General features: G+C 52.5%; 1 protein-coding gene across 1 annotated transcript in view; it reads right to left on the bottom strand.

Moving 5' to 3' along the window:
- The window catches only part of LOC134414047 (nucleotide exchange factor SIL1-like), a 64,718-nt gene that overhangs the window by 18,304 nt on the left and 19,306 nt on the right, over window positions 1-27,108 (bottom strand). The window contains exon 3 of the mRNA XM_063148044.1: window positions 17,772-17,892. Within this exon, the coding sequence (XP_063004114.1) occupies window positions 17,772-17,892 (121 nt within the window). The remainder of the gene's footprint in view (window positions 1-17,771; window positions 17,893-27,108) is intronic.

Genomic DNA, 27,108 nt, shown 5'->3' with positions numbered 1-27,108 from the left:
GCAGAAGCAGCTGTACAGAAGTATCCAGGGTGATTCAAACTAAACAGGCACACAGATACCACACTACTTTTCCTTTCTCCCTGGCAATCCTTGGTGTAAGTCCAAAATTCCATATATTTTTGTTTCAGTGGGACTCAACTATCTCAGATCCTCTGATAATAATTGAATGTGTTTTCAGATCTCACCAACCTACTAAAATGATAACAACCCCACAGAAAATTATTGCACAACTAATCAGGAAAGGTAGAAAACATCAGTGTTCCCTTGCAGGAAGAGACCTTGTGAATATATACTTACTTCTCACTCAGGAGCACCTCAATTGCCTACTTCGAACATCTGAACCACTGCAATACGCCTTAGACAGTCTTTAAACAGGCAAAGATGAGCCACCAATTCTACCATCAAACCATTTCTGTGCTGCACAGGATGTTCAAAATTACCCGAGACCTGGCAAGATCCATTGTAGCCACCTGCCCAAATTGTCAGAACATGGCCTTGCTTCTGTCAGAGCTGAAGTCAATCCAAGAGGACTAGAGAGTCTCCACATCTGGCAATCAGACATCACACACTCAGCCTCTTTTGCCAGATGAAAATACATCCATGTCTCAATCAAAACCTTTTCCAGTGGGATTTTTGCCTCTGCCAATGCTGGTGAAAAATCAAAAGATGATGCTATAAAACTTTACTTTTTTGTTTTTTCCACCTTAGCAGTTCCACAGGAAATTAAAACTGATAATGCTCCTGCTTATACCTCACACTGATTCCAACAAGTTTCTCACCACTGGGGTATAAAACATGTCACAGGCATGCCACACTCCACCACAGGACAGTCCATAGCTGAGAGGGCCAACTGATCCATCAAAAGGATCCTTGATCAACTGATCTGGGGAGTGCAGATATTATCTTCCATTGAGAGACTGGCCAAGGCCTTTTACATATTCAACTTTTTGAACAACTCATTTATGGAGCCAACTCCCCCCATCATCATGCATTTTACTAATTCAACTGCAGCCCAATTAAAAGAACAGCCACCTGTGTTGATCAAAGACCCTGAATCTAAACAATTTATGGGCCCTTTTCCATTATTTACTTGGGGAAGAGAAGTTGCCCTTGTCTCTACAGCAACATTCCTGAGTTGGAATCCCAGCAAAATACATAAAAACTCTTTCTGGAAACGGTGAGGCAAACACCAGAGCCACCATCAGAAGTACAGAATGAAAGCCTAAGAGAGACAGTGGCTGCCTGGAAAAGAAGAAGGAGAAGGACAGAAGAAGATCTTCTAAGCAGCGTTGACCACACACACCAAAACCAAGATAGCTCAGACACCACTAACCAGGATATATGAATTAACCTTTGTAAAAATTATATTTAAGCATTGATATATGATTCTTCTAATAAGCTGTGCTCATACCCTTGGCTTACAGAAGAGAAAGTTTAGTGGGAACACAACTTAAGTTTCATCTTCTAATCTATTTATCTGTTTACTTTTAGGCAATCCAAGCCTCCAGAAAATAAATCAGCTAAAGTCAGAGGATGCAGCCGTTTGTAGTCGCTGCAGCAGGAATCTGGATGCTCCTTACTGAGCCACATGCCTTCAACTGGGCGCTTCCACAGACAAGCCACAATGGCCATGGCTGTCAGGCATTTGAAGGCAGGTGTTTTTTCTACCTGCTGTCACATAGGGAGTCAGTACACCAGGGCATCCAGCTGCTAAAAGATCAAGGAAACAAGATCCAGATAGAAGGCAACAACGACTGGTTCACTGGATTTTGCAAACACAGGGGGTTGCAAGGCTGGCTTTCATCTTTAGTTAAGACTGTTGTGTGGGCTTTGTTTCTTGTATTCATTGGGTTGGTTATTTTATCCTTTTTTGCTTAATACCTCCAAAAGCCTATGGCAGAAGCCTTCTTTATAGACAACAAAAAGGGGGAGATGTGAGGGCCCAGGGGCCTACCACTGAAACTGTAATACCTAAGGGCAAAGTGACCAAGGTAAAAAAAGTCGCCGCTCTGAATGCAATGGTGTCGCCCATGGGCATTTGCAGGCTCATGGTGATGCAGCATGTTTTGCTGGCATCACCCAGTTCAACTCCTGCATTTTCCTTATATGTTCTCCCTCAGAACGTTCCAACTCTCTTGTATCAATTTGGTCCTGGCTTACTGTAATGATCCTGCGCTGTTCACCCCCACATTGTGTGCCCAGCCCCATTTTGTCTCCATTCCAGGACCCTCTTCAGCACAATCCAGACTATGTCAATTTCCACACAACGATCCCTCTCTTGCCTCATCCATCACCCATCCAAGCAAGCCGATTCCCACCACTGCGAGTGCAGGTCCCTCACAGACGTTGCTGTGGGCAGGCTGATACACAGGAACTGAGTGCAACAGGGACCAGGCCTCTAATAAAGGGCATGAATCCCACAGCCCACGCAACCCAAATCCCTGCATGTCTTTTCTTTTACCTTATTCTCTCAGTTCTCAAGCCACATTCTGCATTTTTTTCTGACTGAGAACTTGGCTTCTCTCTCTCCTGTCTGCAGGTTAGGCCACATGTGTGACCCTGCAGGAACAGCCTGACCTACAGGGAAGTGGGAGAAGACCCTTGGTCAGGAAATGTAGTGACAGGACAAGGGGGAATGGGATCAAACTCCAAGAGGTAGAAGAGATTTGATGATGGGAAGAAGTTCTTTACTCTCAGCGTGCTTGTCTCTGACACAGGGGCCAGTGCAGAGAGGCTGTGGATGCCCCATCCCCAGAAATGTCCAAGCCCAGGTGGGACAGGGGTTACAGCAACCTGCTCTGCTGGGAGCTTGATCAGCTTGGAACCACATCATCTTAAGGGTCCCTTCCAAGCCAAACCATTCAAGGATTTGATCATTCTGCAGTCCCCATCTCCCTCTGCAAAGCACCCCTGAAACTTCAGTGACATCACAGCTCCCAGAGGGTTCCAGGTGGAACGTCCAGGACCTGGAAACGAGCACAGCAGACAGTTCACTGGCTGCCAAGGGTCAGTTGCTGCTCACCCTGCACTCTGACCCTCAGCGCTGAGCTGCTGCTGCTGCCTGGGCTTTCCCTGCGGCCGGCTCTGGAGCGCCAATCCCAGCACAATGTGCTCTTCTGTGCCAATGGAGGTACAGTGCCATGCCAGGCAGGGGGCACCCAGCTTGGGCAGGCTGCAGCCATGTGGGAATGGATGGTGTGGGACAGGAAGCCCACTGGGAGATTGTGCTGCCCCTTGCAGACTGACAGAGACACTGTGGAGGACATGGAAGTGGACCTGGGCCTGGATGAGGAAGAGATGATGGAGGTGGACTCCTCCTCTACTTCCATGTCCTCCACTGTTGAGGACATGGAAGTAGACGAGGAGGACAACATCGAAGAGATGGAGGTGGATGAGGAGGATAACACAGAGGAGATGGAAGTTGACATAAAGGATGAGGAGGAGCCCATGGTCCTTGGATGAAGATGCAGCCCCACAGGTAAGACAGGCAGACGCTTCCCACGCCCTGCCCACACACACACTGGGTCCCCTGACGCCAGGCTGGGGCTGGGCTGGATGGCCCCGCTCAGGGACACGGTGCCCGCAGGGGGCCTGGATTGTGCTGCCACAAGCACCAGCCCCGGCCTGCCCTGTGCTTGCCTGGGGCCACGCCAGCCCTGCCAGCCCCGGCCCAGCCCCTGGGGCCCAGTTGCCAGCCCTGCTGGGCCCAGTGCTGCCAGCTGAGCCCAGCTCTGCTGCTTCCTTTTTTCCAGGACTGATACTCATGATGGCACAGATGCCACGCCTTTGTAAATACATTTGAAACTTTTGAAGATTTCTGTAAATACGTTTGAAAGTTTAGAAGATTTCTGCAAACACTTTCCTTCCATTTGAAGTTCTCTGTAAATACGTTTTGAAGATTGTTAGCCCATCGGATCCCGTGTAAATATGTTCTGTACATTGTTGGTGTTGTTGTTGTTATAACAATTGTTATAATGACACATGTTGTGTAAATCCAAGATTTGCCGATCTTTGGCAAATAAATACTGTTTCTTTTTAAAACCTGACTTCTCTTGGCCATTCCTTTGGGCACAGGCAGCCTTTGCACACTTGTGGGTTCCACTTGTTCCGCGTTCCCGGGGCTGGAGGTCCCTGGGGGTGTTGGCACGGCCACACTGGGGCTGGGGGTCCATGTGCACAGGGGCTCCCACTGACACCACTCCTGGCACTGGGCACTGCTGCTCTTCCTGGCCTGGGGCACAGCGCTGTCCCCAAGAGCTCAGCTCTCACCAACTCTCACACAGGGAGCTCTCACAGCACTGGCCCCTGCAGCCATGCCACCAAAGCAGGCAGCAAACCTTCAGCCACCCTTCCTGCTGCAGCCACAGGCACTCCTGGGCCCAGAGCCGCCGTCAGGCCACAGCCATGCAAAATCCACCTGCACGCTCTCAAGCCCACCACAGCCTTGGCAACTGGGCCACCTGCACCTGGGCTGCTGCAGGGGCTGATCTTTAAGCCTTGCAGCCTACAAAGGCCCTGGGCTCTGCTTCCCAGCCTGCTCTGCACTGCCCTGAGCCCGCATTGTTCCAGAGACAAAAGCCAAGCCAGGGCATCCTCACCCTGCTCGCATTCCTGCTGCTGCCAGCGGCCACTGGCCCCTGGGCCCCACTCAGGTGACAGCTGCAGGGACAGGGCAGCCTGTGCTGGCCAGGGGGCACGGGGCTTTGGGCCCTGCGCCTGCTGCTGCTGCTGCTGCTGCTGCTGCTGCTGCTGCTGCTGCTGGGGGCCATGGGCCCAACAGGTCCCCAAGCTCAGCCCCTGCCCGGGCAGCTCCTCACAAAGCCCCACACTCCCCGAGCATCCCCAGCACAGCTGCCAGCGGGAAACCCCACGGGCTTCAGGAAAGAAATTCCCCATAGTGACTAAACCAAGGGGTCCAAGGCGAAAGTCAGCACAAGCTGATGTTTACAGCACCTTGACAATGCTGGCTGCAGAGCAGGTGAGATCTCCAGGGCCTCTGGCAGTGCCTGCTCTGCACGTGAGCCTGTGCGGGAGCTCCCAGTGGGACACAGCACCGGGCTCAGGCCAGCCCTCAGCCCCTCACAGATGATCCCAAGGAGCAGGCTCAGAAAGCAGTTTCAGACCACTGCCTGCAGATATTTCAAAGGACTACATGTCATTCAAGGAAGCCACCTTGCACATTTAGTATTGGTGTTGTGGCATGACAAGCCATGAAGGTGCCTCTCAATCTGCACTCAGGGCACTTCCACTGCCATCTCAAAGGGAACACAAAGGACAGGCCTCAGCTTTCAGCACTGCTGAGCTCCTCACCCAGCAATAAAGCCTCAGGACAGGCAGGAACTGAGTGCACCAGGGAACCTGGCCTCTAATAAAAGGCATGAATCCCGGTGCCCACCCAAACCAATACCTTGCATTTTTCTACATTTCCCGTCTTCTCTCATCTCTCATGTCACTTTCCCAATTCTCTCTTACTGGGAACTTGGCTTCTCTCTCTCCTGTCTGCAGATTAGGCCAAACGTGTGACCCTGCAGGAACAGCCTGACCCACAGGGAAGTGGGAGAGGACTCTTGGTCAAGAACTGTAGTGACAGGACAAGGGAGAATGGGATAAAACTGCAAGAGTTGGAAGAGGTTTGATGATGGGAAGAAGTTCTTTACTCTCAGCGTGCTTGTCCCTGACACAGGGACCAGTGCAGAGAGGCTGTGGATGCCCCATCCCCAGCAACGTCCAAGCCCAGGTGGGACAGGGGTTACAGCAACCTGCTCTGCTGGGAGCTTGCTCAGCTTGGAACCACATCATCTTGAGGGTCCCTTCCAGGCCAAACCATTCAAGGATTTGATCATTCTGCAGTCCCCATCTCCCTCTGCACAGCACCCCTGAAACTTCAGTGACATCACAGCTCCCAGAGGGTTCCAGGTGGAACGTCCAGGACCCAGAAACGAGCACAGCAGACACTTCACCGGCTGCCAAGGGTCAGTTGCTGCTCACCCTGCACTCTGACCCTCAGCGCTGAGCTACTGCTGCTGCCTGGGCTTTCCCTGCTGCCGGCTCTGGAACGCCAATCCCAGCACAATGTGCTCTGCTGTGCCAATGGAGGTACAGTGCCATTCCAGGCAGGGGGCACCCAGCTTGGGCAGGCTGCAGCCATGTGGGAATGGATGGTGTGGGACAGGAAGCCCACTGGGAGATTGTGCTGCCCCTTGCAGACTGACAGAGACACTGTGGAGGACATGGAAGTGGACCTGGGCCTGGATGAGGAAGAGATGATGGAGGTGGACTCCTCCTCTACTTCCATGTCCTCCACTGTTGAGGACATGGAAGTAGACGAGGAGGACAACATCGAAGAGATGGAGGTGGATGAGGAGGATAACACAGAGGAGATGGAAGTTGACATAAAGGATGAGGAGGAGCCCATGGTCCTTGGATGAAGATGCAGCCCCACAGGTAAGACAGGCAGACGCTTCCCACGCCCTGCCCACACACACACTGGGTCCCCTGACGCCAGGCTGGGGCTGGGCTGGATGGCCCCGCTCAGGGACACGGTGCCCGCAGGGGGCCTGGATTGTGCTGCCACAAGCACCAGCCCCGGCCTGCCCTGTGCTTGCCTGGGGCCACGCCAGCCCTGCCAGCCCCGGCCCAGCCCCTGGGGCCCAGTTGCCAGCCCTGCTGGGCCCAGTGCTGCCAGCTGAGCCCAGCTCTGCTGCTTCCTTTTTTCCAGGACTGATACTCATGATGGCACAGATGCCACGCCTTTGTAAATACATTTGAAACTTTTGAAGATTTCTGTAAATACGTTTGAAAGTTTAGAAGATTTCTGCAAACACTTTCCTTCCATTTGAAGTTCTCTGTAAATACGTTTTGAAGATTGTTAGCCCATCGGATCCCGTGTAAATATGTTCTGTACATTGTTGGTGTTGTTGTTGTTATAACAATTGTTATAATGACACATGTTGTGTAAATCCAAGATTTGCCGATCTTTGGCAAATAAATACTGTTTCTTTTTAAAACCTGACTTCTCTTGGCCATTCCTTTGGGCACAGGCAGCCTTTGCACACTTGTGGGTTCCACTTGTTCCGCGTTCCCGGGGCTGGAGGTCCCTGGGGGTGTTGGCACGGCCACACTGGGGCTGGGGGTCCATGTGCACAGGGGCTCCCACTGACACCACTCCTGGCACTGGGCACTGCTGCTCTTCCTGGCCTGGGGCACAGCGCTGTCCCCAAGAGCTCAGCTCTCACCAACTCTCACACAGGGAGCTCTCACAGCACTGGCCCCTGCAGCCATGCCACCAAAGCAGGCAGCAAACCTTCAGCCACCCTTCCTGCTGCAGCCACAGGCACTCCTGGGCCCAGAGCCGCCGTCAGGCCACAGCCATGCAAAATCCACCTGCACGCTCTCAAGCCCACCACAGCCTTGGCAACTGGGCCACCTGCACCTGGGCTGCTGCAGGGGCTGATCTTTAAGCCTTGCAGCCTCCAAAGGCCCTGGGCTCTGCTTCCCAGCCTGCTCTGCACTGCCCTGAGCCCGCATTGTTCCAGAGACAAAAGCCAAGCCAGGGCATCCTCACCCTGCTCGCATTCCTGCTGCTGCCAGCGGCCACTGGCCCCTGGGCCCCACTCAGGTGACAGCTGCAGGGACAGGGCAGCCTGTGCTGGCCAGGGGGCACGGGGCTTTGGGCCCTGCGCCTGCTGCTGCTGCTGCTGCTGCTGCTGCTGCTGCTGCTGGGGGCCATGGGCCCAACAGGTCCCCAAGCTCAGCCCCTGCCCGGGCAGCTCCTCACAAAGCCCCACACTCCCCGAGCATCCCCAGCACAGCTGCCAGCGGGAAACCCCACGGGCTTCAGGAAAGAAATTCCCCATAGTGACTAAACCAAGGGGTCCAAGGCGAAAGTCAGCACAAGCTGATGTTTACAGCACCTTGACAATGCTGGCTGCAGAGCAGGTGAGATCTCCAGGGCCTCTGGCAGTGCCTGCTCTGCACGTGAGCCTGTGCGGCTGCTCCCAGTGGGACACAGCACCGGGCTCAGGCCAGCCCTCAGCCCCTCACAGATGATCCCAAGGAGCAGGCTCAGAAAGCAGTTTCAGACCACTGCCTGCAGATATTTCAAAGGACTACATGTCATTCAAGGAAGCCACCTTGCACATTTAGTATTGGTGTTGTGGCATGACAAGCCATGAAGGTGCCTCTCAATCTGCACTCAGGGCACTTCCACTGCCATCTCAAAGGGAACACAAAGGACAGGCCTCAGCTTTCAGCACTGCTGAGCTCCTCACCCAGCAATAAAGCCTCAGGACAGGCAGGAACTGAGTGCACCAGGGAACCTGGCCTCTAATAAAAGGCATGAATCCCGGTGCCCACCCAAACCAATACCTTGCATTTTTCTACATTTCCCGTCTTCTCTCATCTCTCATGTCACTTTCCCAATTCTCTCTTACTGGGAACTTGGCTTCTCTCTCTCCTGTCTGCAGATTAGGCCAAACGTGTGACCCTGCAGGAACAGCCTGACCCACAGGGAAGTGGGAGAGGACTCTTGGTCAAGAACTGTAGTGACAGGACAAGGGAGAATGGGATAAAACTGCAAGAGTTGGAAGAGGTTTGATGATGGGAAGAAGTTCTTTACTCTCAGCGTGCTTGTCCCTGACACAGGGACCAGTGCAGAGAGGCTGTGGATGCCCCATCCCCAGCAACGTCCAAGCCCAGGTGGGACAGGGGTTACAGCAACCTGCTCTGCTGGGAGCTTGCTCAGCTTGGAACCACATCATCTTGAGGGTCCCTTCCAGGCCAAACCATTCAAGGATTTGATCATTCTGCAGTCCCCATCTCCCTCTGCACAGCACCCCTGAAACTTCAGTGACATCACAGCTCCCAGAGGGTTCCAGGTGGAACGTCCAGGACCCAGAAACGAGCACAGCAGACACTTCACCGGCTGCCAAGGGTCAGTTGCTGCTCACCCTGCACTCTGACCCTCAGCGCTGAGCTACTGCTGCTGCCTGGGCTTTCCCTGCTGCCGGCTCTGGAACGCCAATCCCAGCACAATGTGCTCTGCTGTGCCAATGGAGGTACAGTGCCATTCCAGGCAGGGGGCACCCAGCTTGGGCAGGCTGCAGCCATGTGGGAATGGATGGTGTGGGACAGGAAGCCCACTGGGAGATTGTGCTGCCCCTTGCAGACTGACAGAGACACTGTGGAGGACATGGAAGTGGACCTGGGCCTGGATGAGGAAGAGATGATGGAGGTGGACTCCTCCTCTACTTCCATGTCCTCCACTGTTGAGGACATGGAAGTAGACGAGGAGGACAACATCGAAGAGATGGAGGTGGATGAGGAGGATAACACAGAGGAGATGGAAGTTGACATAAAGGATGAGGAGGAGCCCATGGTCCTTGGATGAAGATGCAGCCCCACAGGTAAGACAGGCAGACGCTTCCCACGCCCTGCCCACACACACACTGGGTCCCCTGACGCCAGGCTGGGGCTGGGCTGGATGGCCCCGCTCAGGGACACGGTGCCTGCAGGGGGCCTGGATTGTGCTGCCACAAGCACCAGCCCCGGCCTGCCCTGCGCTTGCCTGGGGCCACGCCAGCCCTGCCAGCCCCGGCCCAGCCCCTGGGGCCCAGGTCCAGCCCTGCTGGGCCCAGTGCTGCCAGCTGAGTCCAGCTCTGCTGCTTCCTTTCTTCCAGGACTGATACTCATGATGGCACAGATGCCACGCCTTTGTAAATACGTTTGAAACTTTTGAAGATTTCTGTAAATACGTTTGAAAGTTTAGAAGATTTCTGCAAATACGTTCCTTCCATTTGAAGTTCTCTGTAAATACGTTTTGAAGATTGTTAGCCCATCGGATCCCGTGTAAATATGTTCTGTACATTGTTGGTGTTGTTGTTGTTATAACAATTGTTATAATGACACATGTTGTGTAAATCCAAGATTTGCCGATCTTTGGCAAATAAATACTGTTTCTTTTTAAAACCTGACTTCTCTTGGCCATTCCTTTGGGCACAGGCAGCCTTTGCACACTTGTGGGTTCCACTTGTTCCGCGTTCCCGGGGCTGGAGGTCCCTGGGGGTGTTGGCACGGCCACACCGGGGCTGGGGGTCCATGTGCACAGGGGCTCCCACTGACACCACTCCTGGCACTGGGCACTGCTGCTCTTCCTGGCCTGGGGCACAGCGCTGTCCCCAAGAGCTCAGCTCTCACCAACTCTCACACAGGAAGCTCTCACAGCACTGGCCCCTGCAGCCATGCCACCAAAGCAGGCAGCAAACCTTCAGCCACCCTTCCTGCTGCAGCCACAGGCACTCCTGGGCCCAGAGCCGCCGTCAGGCCACAGCCATGCAAAATCCACCTGCACGCTCTCAAGCCCACCACAGCCTTGGCAACTGGGCCACCTGCACCTGGGCTGCTGCAGGGGCTGATCTTTAAGCCTTGCAGCCTCCAAAGGCCCTGGGCTCTGCTTCCCAGCCTGCTCTGCACTGCCCTGAGCCCGCATTGTTCCAGAGACAAAAGCCAAGCCAGGGCATCCTCACCCTGCTCGCATTCCTGCTGCTGCCAGCGGCCACTGGCCCCTGGGCCCCACTCAGGTGACAGCTGCAGGGACAGGGCAGCCTGTGCTGGCCAGGGGGCACGGGGCTTTGGGCCCTGCGCCTGCTGCTGCTGCTGCTGCTGCTGCTGCTGGGGGCCATGGGCCCAACAGGGCCCCGAGCTCAGTCCCTGCCCGGGCAGCTCCTCACAAAGCCCCACACTCCCCGAGCATCCCCAGCACAGCTGCCAGCGGGAAACCCCACGGGCTTCAGGAAAGAAATTCCCCATAGTGACTAAACCAAGGGGTCCAAGGGGAAAGTCAGCACAAGCTGATGTTTACAGCACCTTGACAATGCTGGCTGCAGAGCAGGTGAGATCTCCAGGGCCTCTGGCAGTGCCTGCTCTGCACGTGAGCCTGTGCGGCTGCTCCCAGTGGGACACAGCACCGGGCTCAGGCCAGCCCTCAGCCCCTCACAGATGATCCCAAGGAGCAGGCTCAGAAAGCAGTTTCAGACCACTGCCTGCAGATATTTCAAAGGACTACATGTCATTCAAGGAAGCCACCTTGCACATTTAGTATTGGTGTTGTGGCATGACAAGCCATGAAGGTGCCTCTCAATCTGCACTCAGGGCACTTCCACTGCCATCTCAAAGGGAACACAAAGGACAGGCCTCAGCTTTCAGCACTGCTGAGCTCCTCACCCAGCAATAAAGCCTCAGGACAGGCAGGAACTGAGTGCACCAGGGAACCTGGCCTCTAATAAAAGGCATGAATCCCGGTGCCCACCCAAACCAATACCTTGCATTTTTCTACATTTCCCGTCTTCTCTCATCTCTCATGTCACTTTCCCAATTCTCTCTTACTGGGAACTTGGCTTCTCTCTCTCCTGTCTGCAGATTAGGCCAAACGTGTGACCCTGCAGGAACAGCCTGACCCACAGGGAAGTGGGAGAGGACTCTTGGTCAAGAACTGTAGTGACAGGACAAGGGAGAATGGGATAAAACTGCAAGAGTTGGAAGAGGTTTGATGATGGGAAGAAGTTCTTTACTCTCAGCGTGCTTGTCCCTGACACAGGGACCAGTGCAGAGAGGCTGTGGAGAGGCCCCATCCCCAGCAATATCCAAGGCCAGGTGGGACAGGGGCCGCAGCAACCTGCTCTGCTGGGAGATTGCTCAGCTTGGAACCACATCATCTTAAGGGTCCCTTCCAAGCCAAACCATTCAAGGATTTGATCATTCTGCAGTCCCCATCTCCCTCTGCACAGCACCCCTGAAACTTCAGTGACATCACAGCTCCCAGAGGGTTCCAGGTGGAACGTCCAGGACCCGGAAACGAGCACAGCCGACACTTCACCGGCTGCCAAGGGTCAGTTGCTGCTCACCCTGCACTCTGACCCTCGGCGCTGAGCTGCTGCTGCTGCCTGGGCTTTTTCTGCCGCCTGCTCTGGAGCGCCAATCCCAGCACAATGTGCTCTGCTGTGCCAATGGAGGTACAGTGCCATTCCAGGCAGGGGGCACCCAGCTTGGGCAGGCTGCAGCCATGTGGGAATGGATGGTGTGGGACAGGAAGCCCACTGGGAGATTGTGCTGCCCCTTGCAGACTGACAGAGACACTGTGGAGGACATGGAAGTGGACCTGGGCCTGGATGAGGAAGAGATGATGGAGGTGGACTCCTCCTCTACTTCCATGTCCTCCACTGTTGAGGACATGGAAGTAGACGAGGAGGACAACATCGAAGAGATGGAGGTGGATGAGGAGGATAACACAGAGGAGATGGAAGTTGACATAAAGGATGAGGAGGAGCCCATGGTCCTTGGATGAAGATGCAGCCCCACAGGTAAGACAGGCAGATGCTTCCCACGCCCTGCCCACACACACACTGGGTCCCCTGACGCCAGGCTGGGGCTGGGCTGGATGGCCCCGCTCAGGAACATGGTGCCCACAGGAGGCCTGGATTGTGCTGCCACAAGCACCAGCCCCGGCCTGCCCTGCGCTTGCCTGGGGCCACGCCAGAACTGCTGGGCCCAGTGCTGCCAGCTGAGTCCAGCTCTGCTGCTTCCTTTCTTCCAGGACTGATACACATGATGGCACAGATGCCACACCTTTGTAAATACGTTTGAAACTTTTGAAGATTTCTGTAAATACGTTTGAAAGTTTAGAAGATTTCTGCAAATACGTTCCTTCCATTTGAAGTTCTCTGTAAATACGTTTTGAAGATTGTTAGCCCATCGGATCCCGTGTAAATATGTTCTGTACATTGTTGGTGTTGTTGTTGTTATAACAATTGTTATAATGACACATGTTGTGTAAATCCAAGATTTGCCGATCTTTGGCAAATAAATACTGTTTCTTTTTAAAACCTGACTTCTCTTGGCCATTCCTTTGGGCACAGGCAGCCTTTGCACACTTGTGGGTTCCACTTGTTCCGCGTTCCCGGGGCTGGAGGTCCCTGGGGGTGTTGGCACGGCCACACCGGGGCTGGGGGTCCATGTGCACAGGGGCTCCCACTGACACCACTCCTGGCACTGGGCACTGCTGCTCTTCCTGGCCTGGGGCACAGCGCTGTCCCCAAGAGCTCAGCTCTCACCAGCTCTCACACAGGGAGCTCTCACAGCACTGGCCCCTGCAGCCATGCCACCAAAGCAGGCAGCAAACCTTCAGCCACCCTTCCTGCTGCAGCCACAGGCACTCCTGGGCCCAGAGCCGCCGTCAGGCCACAGCCATGCAAAATCCACCTGCACGCTCTCAAGCCCACCACAGCCTTGGCAACTGGGCCACCTGCACCTGGGCTGCTGCAGGGGCTGATCTTTAAGCCTTGCAGCCTACAAAGGCCCTGGGCTCTGCTTCCCAGCCTGCTCTGCACTGCCCTGAGCCCGCATTGTTCCAGAGACAAAAGCCAAGCCAGGGCATCCTCACCCTGCTCGCATTCCTGCTGCTGCCAGCGGCCACTGGCCCCTGGGCCCCACTCGGGTGACAGCTGCAGGGACAGGGCAGCCTGTGCTGGCCAGGGGGCACGGGGCTTTGGGCCCTGCGCCTGCTGCTGCTGCTGCTGCTGCTGCTGCTGGGGGCCATGGGCCCAACAGGTCCCCAAGCTCAGCCCCTGCCCGGGCAGCTCCTCACAAAGCCCCACACTCCCCGAGCATCCCCAGCACAGCTGCCAGTGGGAAACCCCACGGGCTTCAGGAAAGAAATTCCCCATAGTGACTAAACCAAGGGGTCCAAGGCGAAAGTCAGCACAAGCTGATGTTTACAGCACCTTGACAATGCTGGCTGCAGAGCAGGTGAGATCTCCAGGGCCTCTGGCAGTGCCTGCTCTGCACGTGAGCCTGTGCGGCTGCTCCCAGTGGGACACAGCACCGGGCTCAGGCCAGCCCTCAGCCCCTCACAGATGATCCCAAGGAGCAGGCTCAGAAAGCAGTTTCAGACCACTGCCTGCAGATATTTCAAAGGACTACATGTCATTCAAGGAAGCCACCTTGCACATTTAGTATTGGTGTTGTGGCATGACAAGCCATGAAGGTGCCTCTCAATCTGCACTCAGGGCACTTCCACTGCCATCTCAAAGGGAACACAAAGGACAGGCCTCAGCTTTCAGCACTGCTGAGCTCCTCACCCAGCAATAAAGCCTCAGGACAGGCAGGAACTGAGTGCACCAGGGAACCTGGCCTCTAATAAAAGGCATGAATCCCGGTGCCCACCCAAACCAATACCTTGCATTTTTCTACATTTCCCGTCTTCTCTCATCTCTCATGTCACTTTCCCAATTCTCTCTTACTGGGAACTTGGCTTCTCTCTCTCCTGTCTGCAGATTAGGCCAAACGTGTGACCCTGCAGGAACAGCCTGACCCACAGGGAAGTGGGAGAGGACTCTTGGTCAAGAACTGTAGTGACAGGACAAGGGAGAATGGGATAAAACTGCAAGAGTTGGAAGAGGTTTGATGATGGGAAGAAGTTCTTTACTCTCAGCGTGCTTGTCCCTGACACAGGGACCAGTGCAGAGAGGCTGTGGAGAGGCCCCATCCCCAGCAATATCCAAGGCCAGGTGGGACAGGGGCCGCAGCAACCTGCTCTGCTGGGAGATTGCTCAGCTTCGAACCACATCATCTTAAGGGTCCCTTCCAAGCCAAACCATTCAAGGATTTGATCATTCTGCAGTCCCCATCTCCCTCTGCACAGCACCCCTGAAACTTCAGTGACATCACAGCTCCCAGAGGGTTCCAGGTGGAACGTCCAGGACCCGGAAACGAGCACAGCAGACACTTCACCGGCTGCCAAGGGTCAGTTGCTGCTCACCCTGCACTCTGACCCTCAGCGCTGAGCTGCTGCTGCTGCCTGGGCTTTTTCTGCCGCCTGCTCTGGAACGCCGATCCCAGCAGGATGTGCTCTGCTGTGCCAATGGAGGTACAGTGCCATGCCAGGCAGGGGGCACCCAGCTTGGGCAGGCTGCAGCCATGTGGGAATGGATGGTGTGGGACAGGAAGCCCACTGGGAGATTGTGCTGCCCCTTGCAGACTGACAGAGACACTGTGGAGGAGATGGAAGTGGACCTGGGCCTGGATGAGGAAGAGATGATGGAGGTGGACTCCTCCTCTACTTCCATGTCCTCCCCTGTTGAGGACATGGAAGTAGACGAGGAGGACAACATCGAAGAGATGGAGGTGGATGAGGAGGATAACACAGAGGAGATGGAAGTTGACATAAAGGATGAGGAGGAGCCCATGGTCCTTGGATGAAGATGCAGCCCCACAGGTAAGACAGGCAGACGCTTCCCACGCCCTGCCCACACACACACTGGGTCCCCTGACGCCAGGCTGGGGCTGGGCTGGATGGCCCCGCTCAGGGACACGGTGCCCGCAGGGGGCCTGGATTGTGCTGCCACAAGCACCAGCCCCGGCCTGCCCTGCGCTTGCCTGGGGCCACGCCAGCCCTGCCAGCCCCGGCCCAGCCCCTGGGGCCCAGTTGCCAGCCCTGCTGGGCCCAGTGCTGCCAGCTGAGTCCAGCTCTGCTGCTTCCTTTCTTCCAGGACTGATACTCATGATGGCACAGATGCCACGCCTTTGTAAATACGTTTGAAACTTTTGAAGATTTCTGTAAATACGTTTGAAAGTTTAGAAGATTTCTGCAAACACGTTCCTTCCATTTGAAGTTCTCTGTAAATACGTTTTGAAGATTGTTAGCCCATCGGATCCCGTGTAAATATGTTCTGTACATTGTTGGTGTTGTTGTTGTTATAACAATTGTTATAATGACACATGTTGTGTAAATCCAAGATTTGCCGATCTTTGGCAAATAAATACTGTTTCTTTTTAAAACCTGACTTCTCTTGGCCATTCCTTTGGGCACAGGCAGCCTTTGCACACTTGTGGGTTCCACTTGTTCCGAGTTCCCGGGGCTGGAGGTCCCTGGGGGTGTTGGCACGGCCACACCGGGGCTGGGGGTCCATGTGCACAGGGGCTCCCACTGACACCACTCCTGGCACTGGGCACTGCTGCTCTTCCTGGCCTGGGGCACAGCGCTGTCCCCAAGAGCTCAGCTCTCACCAGCTCTCACACAGGGAGCTCTCACAGCACTGGCCCCTGCAGCCATGCCACCAAAGCAGGCAGCAAACCTTCAGCCACCCTTCCTGCTGCAGCCACAGGCACTCCTGGGCCCAGAGCCGCCGTCAGGCCACAGCCATGCAAAATCCACCTGCACGCTCTCAAGCCCACCACAGCCTTGGCAACTGGGCCACCTGCACCTGGGCTGCTGCAGGGGCTGATCTTTAAGCCTTGCAGCCTACAAAGGCCCTGGGCTCTGCTTCCCAGCCTGCTCTGCACTGCCCTGAGCCCGCTTTGTTCCAGAGACAAAAGCCAAGCCAGGGCATCCTCACCCTGCTCGCATTCCTGCTGCTGCCAGCGGCCACTGGCCCCTGGGCCCCACTCGGGTGACAGCTGCAGGGACAGGGCAGCCTGTGCTGGCCAGGGGGCACGGGGCTTTGGGCCCTGCGCCTGCTGCTGCTGCTGCTGCTGCTGCTGGGGGCCATGGGCCCAACAGGGCCCCCAGCTCAGCCCCTGCCCGGGCAGCTGCCCCCAAAGCCCCACACTCCCCGAGCATCCCCAGCACAGCTGCCAGCAGGAAACCCCACGGGCTTCAGGAAAGAAATTCCCCATAGTGACTAAACCAAGGGGTCCAAGGGGAAAGTCAGCACCAGCTGAGGTTTACAGCACCTTGACAATGCTGGCTGCAGAGCAGGTGAGATCTCCAGGGCCTCTGGCAGTGCCTGCTCTGCACGTGAGCCTGTGCGGCTGCTCCCAGTGGGACACAGCACCGGGCTCAGGCCAGCCCTCAGCCCCTCACAGATGATACCAAGGAGCAGGCTCAGAAAGCAGTTTCAGACCACTGCCTGCAGATATTTCAAAGGACTACATGTCATTCAAGGAAGCCACCTTGCACATTTAGTATTGGTGTCGTGGCATGAGAAGTCATGAAGGTGCCTCTGATTGTGCACTCAGGGCACTTCCACTGCCATCCCAAAGGGATCACAAAAGACAGGCCTCAGCTTTCAGCACTGCTGGGCTCCTCACTCAGCAATGAAATCTCAGGAAGAGGAGGAATTATGTGCTCCAGAGATTCTGGACTGCAATAAACGGCATAAATTTCACAGGCTATCTAACCCAATGACTTGCAGGTCTCTTTTTCCTCTTTCTCTCATCCCTCATGTCACTTTCCCCAAACCGTACCATTGCACATATGGCCGAGGCATCAACCATTAGGATATTCTTACACCTTTATGCCAGCCTAGCTAAGGCAACATTAGTTTGAGCAGAAGCTCAAATCATTTTGCATGTTGCAGTACAAGATGTCATCACCGCAGTACGGGAGAAAGGTTTTTAGATTGCAGCAGATAAATTCCAAAAGACAGTGTCCTGGAAGTAGCCTGGCCTAAAAAGCGCAAAGAGAACCATCACACTCCAAACACAGCCAATCAAGGACAACCCAAAGACTTTGCCAGAACTCCACAGGCTGTGTGGAAGCTGTTTTGATGTCGTGGCATGAGAAGCCATGAAGTGCTCTGAAAGTGCACTCAGGGTGCTTCCACTGCCATCCCAAATGGAACACAAAGGACAGGCCTCTGCTTTCAGCACTGCTGAGCTCCTCATCCAGCAATGAAGTCTCTGGAAGATGCAGGAATTGAGTGTACCAGGGAACCTGGCCTCTAATAAAAGGCATGAATACCACAGCCCACCCAACCCAAAGCCTTGTATAACTGTACCTTTTTCTTCTTCTCTCTTCTCTCGTGTCACCTTCCCCATATTCTCTGTCCGGGAGTTTGGCTTCTCTCTCTCCTGTCTGCAGGTTCAGCTGCACATGTGACCCTGCAGGAACAGCCTGACCTGCAAGCAAAGGTCACGTTATTTCAGAGCACTTCACTGCTCCAGCTTGGGGAGGAACTGGGAACTGAAGACATGTGCTCCTCCTTGGGAGCAGCTCCTCCCCATCCTGCACAGTGAGGAGTGGGATATCTACCACTGACCTCCTCCCATGCAGCAGCAGCCCTGAAGTGCTGCTTTTCCCTCCCAGAATTGCCACCCTGAGCCACCCAAGGTGTCCCTCTGCTGCCAGGCTGGCTCTGATCCACAGTGGAGGTGGAACCCTGAGCCCAGCAGACACTGATTCCCTCCCTTCTAGCCCAGGTCCTAGCAGAGCACTAAAACTCCACACTAGGAGTGGATTTGGAGGCTACATGGAGAAAAGGGAATTATGTCTGATTAGGGCAGACAGAATAAAATGCAGCTGCCAAAGGGAAATCAAAGCATCCCGCAGAGTACAGCCAGGTATGCTGCACATCAAGGCTGTGCTGGTGTAGAAATACTGTATTAAAAGGAATTTATGATCACTACTATCTGCCAACAAAAATACACAGAATACATTAACCTTCAGTTTTAAATGCAGAAAAGTTAGGAAATTCAGAGTGGTTTTCACCAAACACATCTCAATGGCCAGCCCAGCACTGGGATCAAAGGGAGGCAATATTTTGTTGCTACCTCTTGATGGCATTTCTTCTTCTCCTAATGCAGGAATTCTGCCTGCCCAGGACAGCAAGGATGCAGGTGAACAGCCACAGAGCTGCTCACAGATGGACAGACAGACCAAAGCTGCTCATCTCCCCCCTTCTGAGGAGGATTTCTTATTCAACCTTTACTTTCTCTCTTCCTTTTACCTAAAAAGATACTTGGGATAGAGTAACAGCTTGCAGGAGACAGGGAGCATCTCCTACCAAAGGGAAGTGAAGGCAAGGGTAATTATTTTGTAGAATAAGTACATGTACTCACAGATAAAATCTCTGATCTTGGGAACAAATGGATCGATCCCTCGCTGTTCAAGACCAAAGAGACATTTCCCTGATCAAAGGATCTGGTCCCTCCTGTGTAAGACTGGGATGTTTGTCACAATTCACACACAAACATTTCAAAGCCTGTAGTCATCCAATAGGTATAAATGCTTTTAGAAAATGCAGGAAAATCCATCTTGGAGGATTTCCTATTAAAACAAGGTTTGTATTTCTGGTAGACTCCCTTTCTCTCCATCAGTCCTGTCCACTGGAAGCTGCATTGGTTGCATATGTGAGAGGACAGGTGTGATTATCTCCCCATTTTAGGGGAGGATAGGCTACATGTTCCTCCTCCACACTTGGAATGCTTTCCATGGACAGATCCCAACCTTCTCCTGCTCCTTAAATTTGTGATACACAGGACCTTTAATCTCTGTCTATCTATGGGAGCATCCTCCCACGCTGAGAGATCGGGCTCTGCAGGAATTTGGTGCCCTCACCAATGTGTGCCCCTTGCTGGCGGTGGAGTGCTGGTCAGAAAGGAGTTTGTAGGATCTCCATTAAAAGGCCAACATCACATCTCCCGTCCCTGACTCTGGCAACACCAGGACAGGGCTCTGCCAGCAAGGAAAACACAGCCAATGCTGACCTGCTCTAGTGGGAGACGTCCCTGCCCACAGCAGGGAGGTGGAACAAGGTGAGCTGTGAGGTCCCTTCCAGGCCAGGCTCTGAAGGATGAAATGCCATTGCGGGCTGAACGGGAGGTGGGAGGACGATCCCCTCCTCTGCAGACACAGCCAGGGCCCGGCTGCCTCCCCCCAAAGCCCAAAGCGTTCCTGACCGTGCCACCAGCGCTGGGCAGGCCAGGTCACAGCCCCAGCAGTGGCTGTGGCAGCTCTGGGCTGTCACACAGCCGGGAATGGCCCCTGACAGGGAGCACAGCACAGCTCCAGCTGCATCCAGCCACAGCAGCCTGCCAGGGAGGGGAAGGAGGTGGATGGAATCCCATCGAGGGAATCACCCAAAGGGAAAGCACAGGAGCAGGCTCCAGAAGGGTGGGGGACTGGGGGGCCCAGCCCTCCTGTTTCTGTTCTCAGTGTGAGAAATGCTACTCACTTCCAAAAAATTTAAAAGGTTTATTAAAACCTTATCAGAAATACAACAGCAGTTGGAATAGAGAAAAGATTACAGCGCTGGGAGCAGAGGATTTTCCCACCATGTGCTCACCCACACCAGGGAGGTTTCACCTTTTAACCCTTTAGTACCCCCAAAGTTCTGTCCATCGACTCCTCCTTCCCTGCCCAGGGGTGGAAATCCCTTCCTGACACCGTGAGTGGGGCTCAGGTGCTGCCACAGGAACGAGTGACCCTCCCAAATGTCCCAAACCCAGGGCATCCCTGATAACAACACAAGGGGGTAAAACACAACTATTAAACTTCTGTTAACATTTCCCTTTTAAATGTGAGAGTCAACCATGGCATTGCTCATCTGTCTAATCAGCAAGCAGAAAACAAAACCAAACCCAGGCCTGGTGCTCATGAGCTGCACCCCCAGCACAGTCAAATCCCCGAGGCTGCATCAGCCCAGGCACAAACCCTTCCTGCTCCTCCTTTGCACACTAAATGGGATTTAACCAGGAGCATCCGAACCCCAGAGCAAAACTCACAGCCCTGATGTGTTTAAGCAGCTCTTGGTGCTCCAGAGATTTCCCCTCCCCACCCAGCACAGCAGCCCAGGTTCATGGCACAGCAGGACAAATGCGCTGCTTTAATAAATAAACCATGAAAAACATCTCTGTTTTCAACAAAAAGATTGACACTGACACATAAAAATGTTACAGCTGCTCAAGGAAGGTCTTCTGTCTTATTTAGTTTGGGGTATTTTGAAGTCAAAAGTGTGTTTGAGGGTGGGTTGGCTTGAATAATGTGATTAAAATTGCTGATTTAGACAAGTAAGCTGGAAATACTGAATTTTAATCATGTTTCAGTATGTAGCTTCTAGACATTTCCCTTAAAAATAGTTGATTCTCTTTGATTCCTATAATTTGATACTATTCAACAACTGGGAGCACACACTGGAGCAATACATGTGTAAGCAATTACACAGCTTCACATGCTGCTAAAACAGAACCATTCTGTTAATACCTTTTTCCCGAGAGAAATTAATTTTTTACTTATTGTTTGCATTAAGTTGCATTTGAGAAATGAAACTCAATTGAAAAAATACAAAACCACGCTTTCATTTAAGCCATTTCGTAACATTTTTTCTCCTTGACACCTCAGACAAATAAAATATGTGTATCCACAGGTAGGCACTTCATAGATGTGTTACTGAATAGTCCCTCTTCCCTGAGAGCTGCAAATCCTACAGCTGCCAGACCTCATCCCTTGCTCCTCATAAAGGGAAAGAAGAGTTTCCATTCAAGTGATTTTCAGCTCTAAATCAACTACCGAGTGAGTAGAAATAGCTGTGAAATCCCCTCCACAAACCTGCCAGAAGGGTTCCAGCTGTGGAGAGGGAAGCAGCAAATTCCTGCTCCCACAATTGGTTTGGAACCCTTACCAATTAAAAAATATCCCACTCTTGGGATTTTTTTAACCACAACTAAAATAAATTAAAATCAATTAAAAATAAGATCACAGACTCACAGAATGGCTTGGGTGGAAAGGAACCTTAAAGCTCATCCAGGGCCACCCCCTGCCATGGCAGGGACACCTCCCACTGTCCCAATGTCCAGCCTGGCCTTGGGCACTGCCAGGGATCCAGGGGCAGCCACAGCTGCTCTGGGCACCCTGTGCCAGGGCCTGCCCACCCTCACAGGGAACAATTCCTCCCCAGTATCCAATCTGAACCTGCTCTCAGTTGGAATAGGTGTTATTGCATTGCCTTGGGATGATGGATCAGGAGAAAGCCCCAGGGTGTGAGCAGAGCTCCCAATGCCGCTGTTGGGGACGTGCCTCCCACCTGCTCCTCAGGCACTCAGCTGCCTCACAGCCAAAAAGACAGTGTCCAACAGGAAAAGTACTCCCAAATGATAAAATCCTTGTCACTGCACAAATGACAAGGTCTTTATTGGGAATAAATGTCAAAGCAGAGCAACAGCGTTTACTTTCCAAACAGGAGACACTGATCCTTTGGCGACGCTGCAGGGATGGTGTTATTCCTGCTCCTGATTTAATCCCTTTATCAGCTGCAGAAGCACCAGGACAGGCTTTGGTCTCCCATGCCAGCTCTGACGGACACTGCTGTCCCCACAAGCTGTCCCACCCCTGGGTGCTGCCTCTGCAGCCCAAAGCACCTGGAGGTCCCTCTGAGCACTGGCACTCCTCCATTTGGATGCGCACTGTCCATAAAGATGCTTAAAGAGACGCTGAGGAAGACTTTAATTTATAGCCCCATTCTTTTCATCTTGGTCAGCCAGATTTTTTCAAACATCTGTTTATATCTCCTTATAATATATTGGCTGGAGCAGCAGCACCAGGCAGCAGCTCCCTCACAGGGGCTCTGATGACATTTATAAACCAAAGCGATTTCTCTCGTGTGCTTTATGTTATCAGCTAAACCTGTCCACTTAAATTATTGCCTTGTAACCAAATCACAACTATCTGTTACTCTGCTCTGTGCACGTTTCCCAGGCTCTATACCAATATCAAGCTTTGCAGAGGCTAAAAACAAGATTATAAATTAATAAACAAATGGAAAACAGGACATGCTTCCACCAGGCTCACAACTGAGGGAGGATCAGGCACGTTGTGCACCACATTAGTAAAAGCAGAGGGCTGCTGGTGGAATATGCAGCACGCAGTGATAACCAAAGAACCCCATCTCTCTTCTTCTAGAGCAACCAAATGACCAGCTGTGTTTTCCTCACTAAAGGAGAAAGGTCTCATCCTGGGCTCCTTTCCAGCACATCATTCCACATTCCACAAGTGGGTTTGTGTTCCAGCATGGGGACAGGGCTGAGCCCCAACTCACTGCACAGCTACAGGCTGGCAAGTTGTACATCACACACTCACCTGCAAACCTCCCACCAAGGTTGTGCAGTAACTCACTGCACTCCTGAGAGTGGCTTCCCCATCCCATCCCATCCCATCCCATCCCATCCCATCCCATCCCATCCATCCCATCCCATCCCATCCCATCCCATCCCATCCCATCCCATCCCATCCCCACCCCTTGGACAAAGCTGACAGCCACTGACTGCCCATCAAGAGGAGCCCAAGAGGGACAGGAGACTCTCCCCCTGCAGCACCACCCTGTCCCCTTGGCACAGGAATGTCCCCTGGGAAGGCTGGAGGAAGCAGAACAAAGGTGATCCAGCTCACTGAGGCAGATTCCTGGCTTGCCCCCAAGTGAGCATCCTTGTTTGCCATTGTAAGAGAATTCAAAATCTATCAAGGGTTTGAAAACAAGCCCCAGTTATGAGTCAGTAAGTGGCTCTGCAGCTCTCAAAAATTACCTCGGTGTGTGAGCAAGCCTCAGATAGCATCTACCTTCCTTTACTCTTTGTTTCTCTCCACGCAGGGAGTGAGGGAAAAGCGACTTTCTTTCTAGTACAGGCAACAAAGGAATCTGGAATCAATATGTGAATGTTCCAGCAAAACACACCGGCAGTGCTGCAGTACTGAAATAATCACACTGCCAGAGCATCCATAATAAGTTATCTGATGGCACCACACCTTCTCCCTTAATAAAATAATGATTAAAAACCACCAGGAGACAAATCCCAGCGAGCAGCAGAGCTCCCCAGAGCTGCGTCCCCAGCTCCAGGAGCCACCAGTGCCAGGGCTGGGGACCCGGCTGAGGCTCTCCAGATTGTTTGTTACTTCAAAACAGAACATTTGTACACACAAAAGGAAGACATGTAACAGACACAGGTAAGGATGAGATGGATTACTAATGGGAAGAAGAGGCCCAGAGCCTGAATCTCTTCTTTCTTTCTTTCTTTCTTTCTTTCTTTCTTTCTTTCTTTCTTTCTTTCTTTCTTTCTTTCTTTCTTTCTTTCTTTCTTTCTTTCTTTCTTTCTTTCTTTCTTTCTTTCTTTCTTTCTTTCTTTCTTTCTTTCTTTCTTTCTTTCTTTCTTTCTTTCTTTCTTTCTTTCTTTCTTTCTTTCTTTCTTTCTTTCTTTCTTTCTTTCTCTCTCTCTCTCTCTCTCTCTTCCTCTCTCTCTTTCTCTCTCTCTTTCTTTCTTTCTTTCTTTCTTTCTTTCTTTCTTTCTTTATTTATTTTTCTCTTTCTTTCTCTTTCTTTCTTTCTTTCTTTCTTTCTTTCTTTCTTTCTTTCTTTCTTTCTTTCTTTCTTTCTTTCTTTCTTTCTTTCTTTTTCTCTTTCTTTCTTTCTTTCTTTCTTTCTTTCTTTCTTTCTTTCTTTCTTTCTTTCTTTCTTTCTCTTTCTTTCTTTCTTTCTTTCTTTCTTTCTTTCTTTCTTTCTTTCTTTCTTTCTTTCTTTCTTTCTTTCTTTCTTTCTTTCTTTCTTTCTTTCTTTCTTTCTTTTTCTCTCTTTCTTTCTTTCTTTCTTTCTTTCTTTCTTTCTTTCTTTCTTTCTTTCTTTCTTTCTTTCTTTCTTTCTTTCTTTCTTTCTTTCTTTCTCTCTCTTTCTCTCTCTCTTTCTCTCTCTCTCTCTTTCTCTCTTTCTTTCTCTCTTTCTCTCTTTCTCTCTCTTTCTCTCTCTCTTTCTCTCTCTTTCTCTCTTTCTTTCTCTTTCTTCCTTTCTTCCCTTTCTTTCCTATCTTTTCTTTCTTTCCTTTCTTTTTCTTTCCCTTCTTCACTCAGCTATAGCCTTTTGCATTAGTTCACTGTCTGATACTCACTGCTCCTCCCAATTAAGTGCCACTGGAAAATGTCATTAATATGCTCTGTGTCACCTCCTCCTGATAGCTGGTGGGGAGGTTTCACAGCACCAGGCCTGGAAGCTCTCCCAGCAGCTGCCCCAGCACCCCCAGCATTCCCCACCTCAGGCAGGGAGGAAGCTCAGACACCTGTGTGCACATCCCAAGTACAAACTCCTGTGACAAACTCATCTTCCTGGGGAAGAAATGCTTTACAAATGCACTCCGTGGGCAGCTCCTCCTCCCACGGTACTGCTGGGGAGCTAGAGCTGCCTGCTGAGTGCAGCATCTCCTCAGAGCAGCACCAGCCTGGGCACTGCCTCTCCACTGCTCAGGTAACCAGGGACAGCAGGGGCTCTGCAGGGGATGGGATGCAGCAGGAACCCCTGGGGTGATGCACCATGCCCAGTGCCATGGTGCCACCTCTCCCAGGCGCTGCCCAGCTCGGGCTGGAGGAGCTGGGCTGCCTCTGCCTGCGAGCGACCAGCCCTGGTGCTGCCAGCCTGGTTTCAGCACTGTTCTGTCTGATCATTGCCCAGAGGGCTGACAAGGAACAGAAGTGTCCTTCTCTTCCTGGGCTTGCAGAGGAAACCCTCAGAGAGGAGTTCTGTCCTTACAGCATGAGCAAACAATTGGCACTGCTGCTTCCTTCTGCCTCCCAGGGCACCCAGATGGAGCAACACAGGGGTTTGGATGGTGGATGCTGCTGCCTATTTCCCAATAAGCATCTCCTTGGAAAAGCTGCTTGGGTGAACATTCAGGGAGAGCAGCCAAGCCCACACACCACACTCACCATGGCCAGTTCAGCCACGAGAGGCAGAAGGGCCTTTTGTATGACAAATTCCAGCAAAGGTTTATTCCAGCACGCCAAAGGGGAATCAGAGACAAAAGAGCTGGCCATGTGGTGTGCACAGGGTTAATTAGGGGTCAGTGGCCAATGGCCCAAAGGCACTGGGGTGGCACAAAGGGCAGGGCAAAGGGCACTGCCCTACAGGGGAGACACAGAGCCAGCACCAGGGATACCACAACCAATGAGGGAACAGGGAAAGGAGAAACTACCAGAGTTTGGGACATATGGGAAAGGAACTGGGGTGGTTCATAGTGTTGTGCAAGGCTCCATGGGGAAATTTTCCCTTTCAGCCTAGGTGGAGACTCTATAGCATATTCTTCCAGGGCACAGCCCTGGGGATTGCCCTGAGGGATTCAAAGGATTCCACACCCAGACACACAGGGAGCAGGCAGGGCCTGATCCCCCAGCCACAGACCTTGCAGAGGCTCTTCCAGAAAGGCCTGAATGGGATGAATTGTTGAGAGATTGAATGAAGAGTTCAAAGCATCTCAACAAAACCAAGGAAGTCTCATGTAAGAACTTCAGTTGGCTAGTTTATCTGACAAACCTTTCTGTGACATTCCAAGCTATGTTAATAAACATCCTGGTAATTGACCTGTCAGAATGGTGATGTCTAAGTATGACATCTTCTCCAACATCTGATTTTGTTCTGTGCTGCACTGGAGCAGGGACAGAAGCCATCTGAAATGCTTTCAAGCTTGCCAAGGGTGAATCTGTCCCCTGTTCAACATCCAGCACAGCTGGTGGCAGCAAAGGCATTCCTGGGAAAGCTCCAAAGCCACCCTGTTCTGGTACATCCCAACAGCAGGTGTGCTCCTGCCCAGGCTCCTCACAGGTCCCAAAGCAGCAGCACTGCTTTCTGCTTGAACCCCACTTGGACAGGGACAGGGAAAGAATTGTGGAACAGTTTGGTTGGAAGGGACCTTAAAGATCATCCAGTTCCAGCCCTCCTGCCACAGTGATGCCACCCCAAAAGGGCTGATCCCATTGCAGTTTCTCATTTAGCAAGAGACAAGTGACCCACTGGTGCTTGCTGTGCTGCTGCTCTCCCATGGCTGATGCCACAGAGCTCACTGGTGGACTCAGGGTGTTAAGGGCTGCTCACACCATGATTACAGGGAGACAACCTCCACAGTAACCTTGGGAGAACTTTCTTGCACCCAGGGATTTTTAATGCCAACCTTGCTGCAGTAACCACATCTTTAAGCACCATCCATCAGCCTTCAACTCAAACACTTGTTTGGCTGAAAAGGGTTTTAGAGCCACTCTTTTGTCACAGTGCTGAGAGGTCTTCTCTGAGGTCCCCTCAGCAAATAGAATGAAAACGTTTTTAAAATGATGCCAGAATCCAATCCCTCCTCCTGTGATTCAATCCACAGCTAGCAGAGAACAAAGCCTCACAAGGAAGGGGCTCTCCACTAAGTAACCCTTGATAAGAGATGTGAAAGCACCATTCCATTTGGACACTGGGCTGGACAGTGCTCACAACTGGCCCTTTTCCCTGAGCCAGGGCTCTCCTGTGGCACTGGGATTTATGTTCTCCCAGCTGATCAGTGGGTGCTGAGTGCTCTGAACGCTGCTATTCAAACAGAGGCACCCTG

Source organism: Melospiza melodia, unplaced genomic scaffold, assembly GCF_035770615.1.
Source record: "Melospiza melodia melodia isolate bMelMel2 unplaced genomic scaffold, bMelMel2.pri scaffold_99, whole genome shotgun sequence".
Lineage (NCBI taxonomy): Eukaryota > Metazoa > Chordata > Aves > Passeriformes > Passerellidae > Melospiza > Melospiza melodia.
This window is presented reverse-complemented; position numbering and strand designations above follow the sequence as displayed.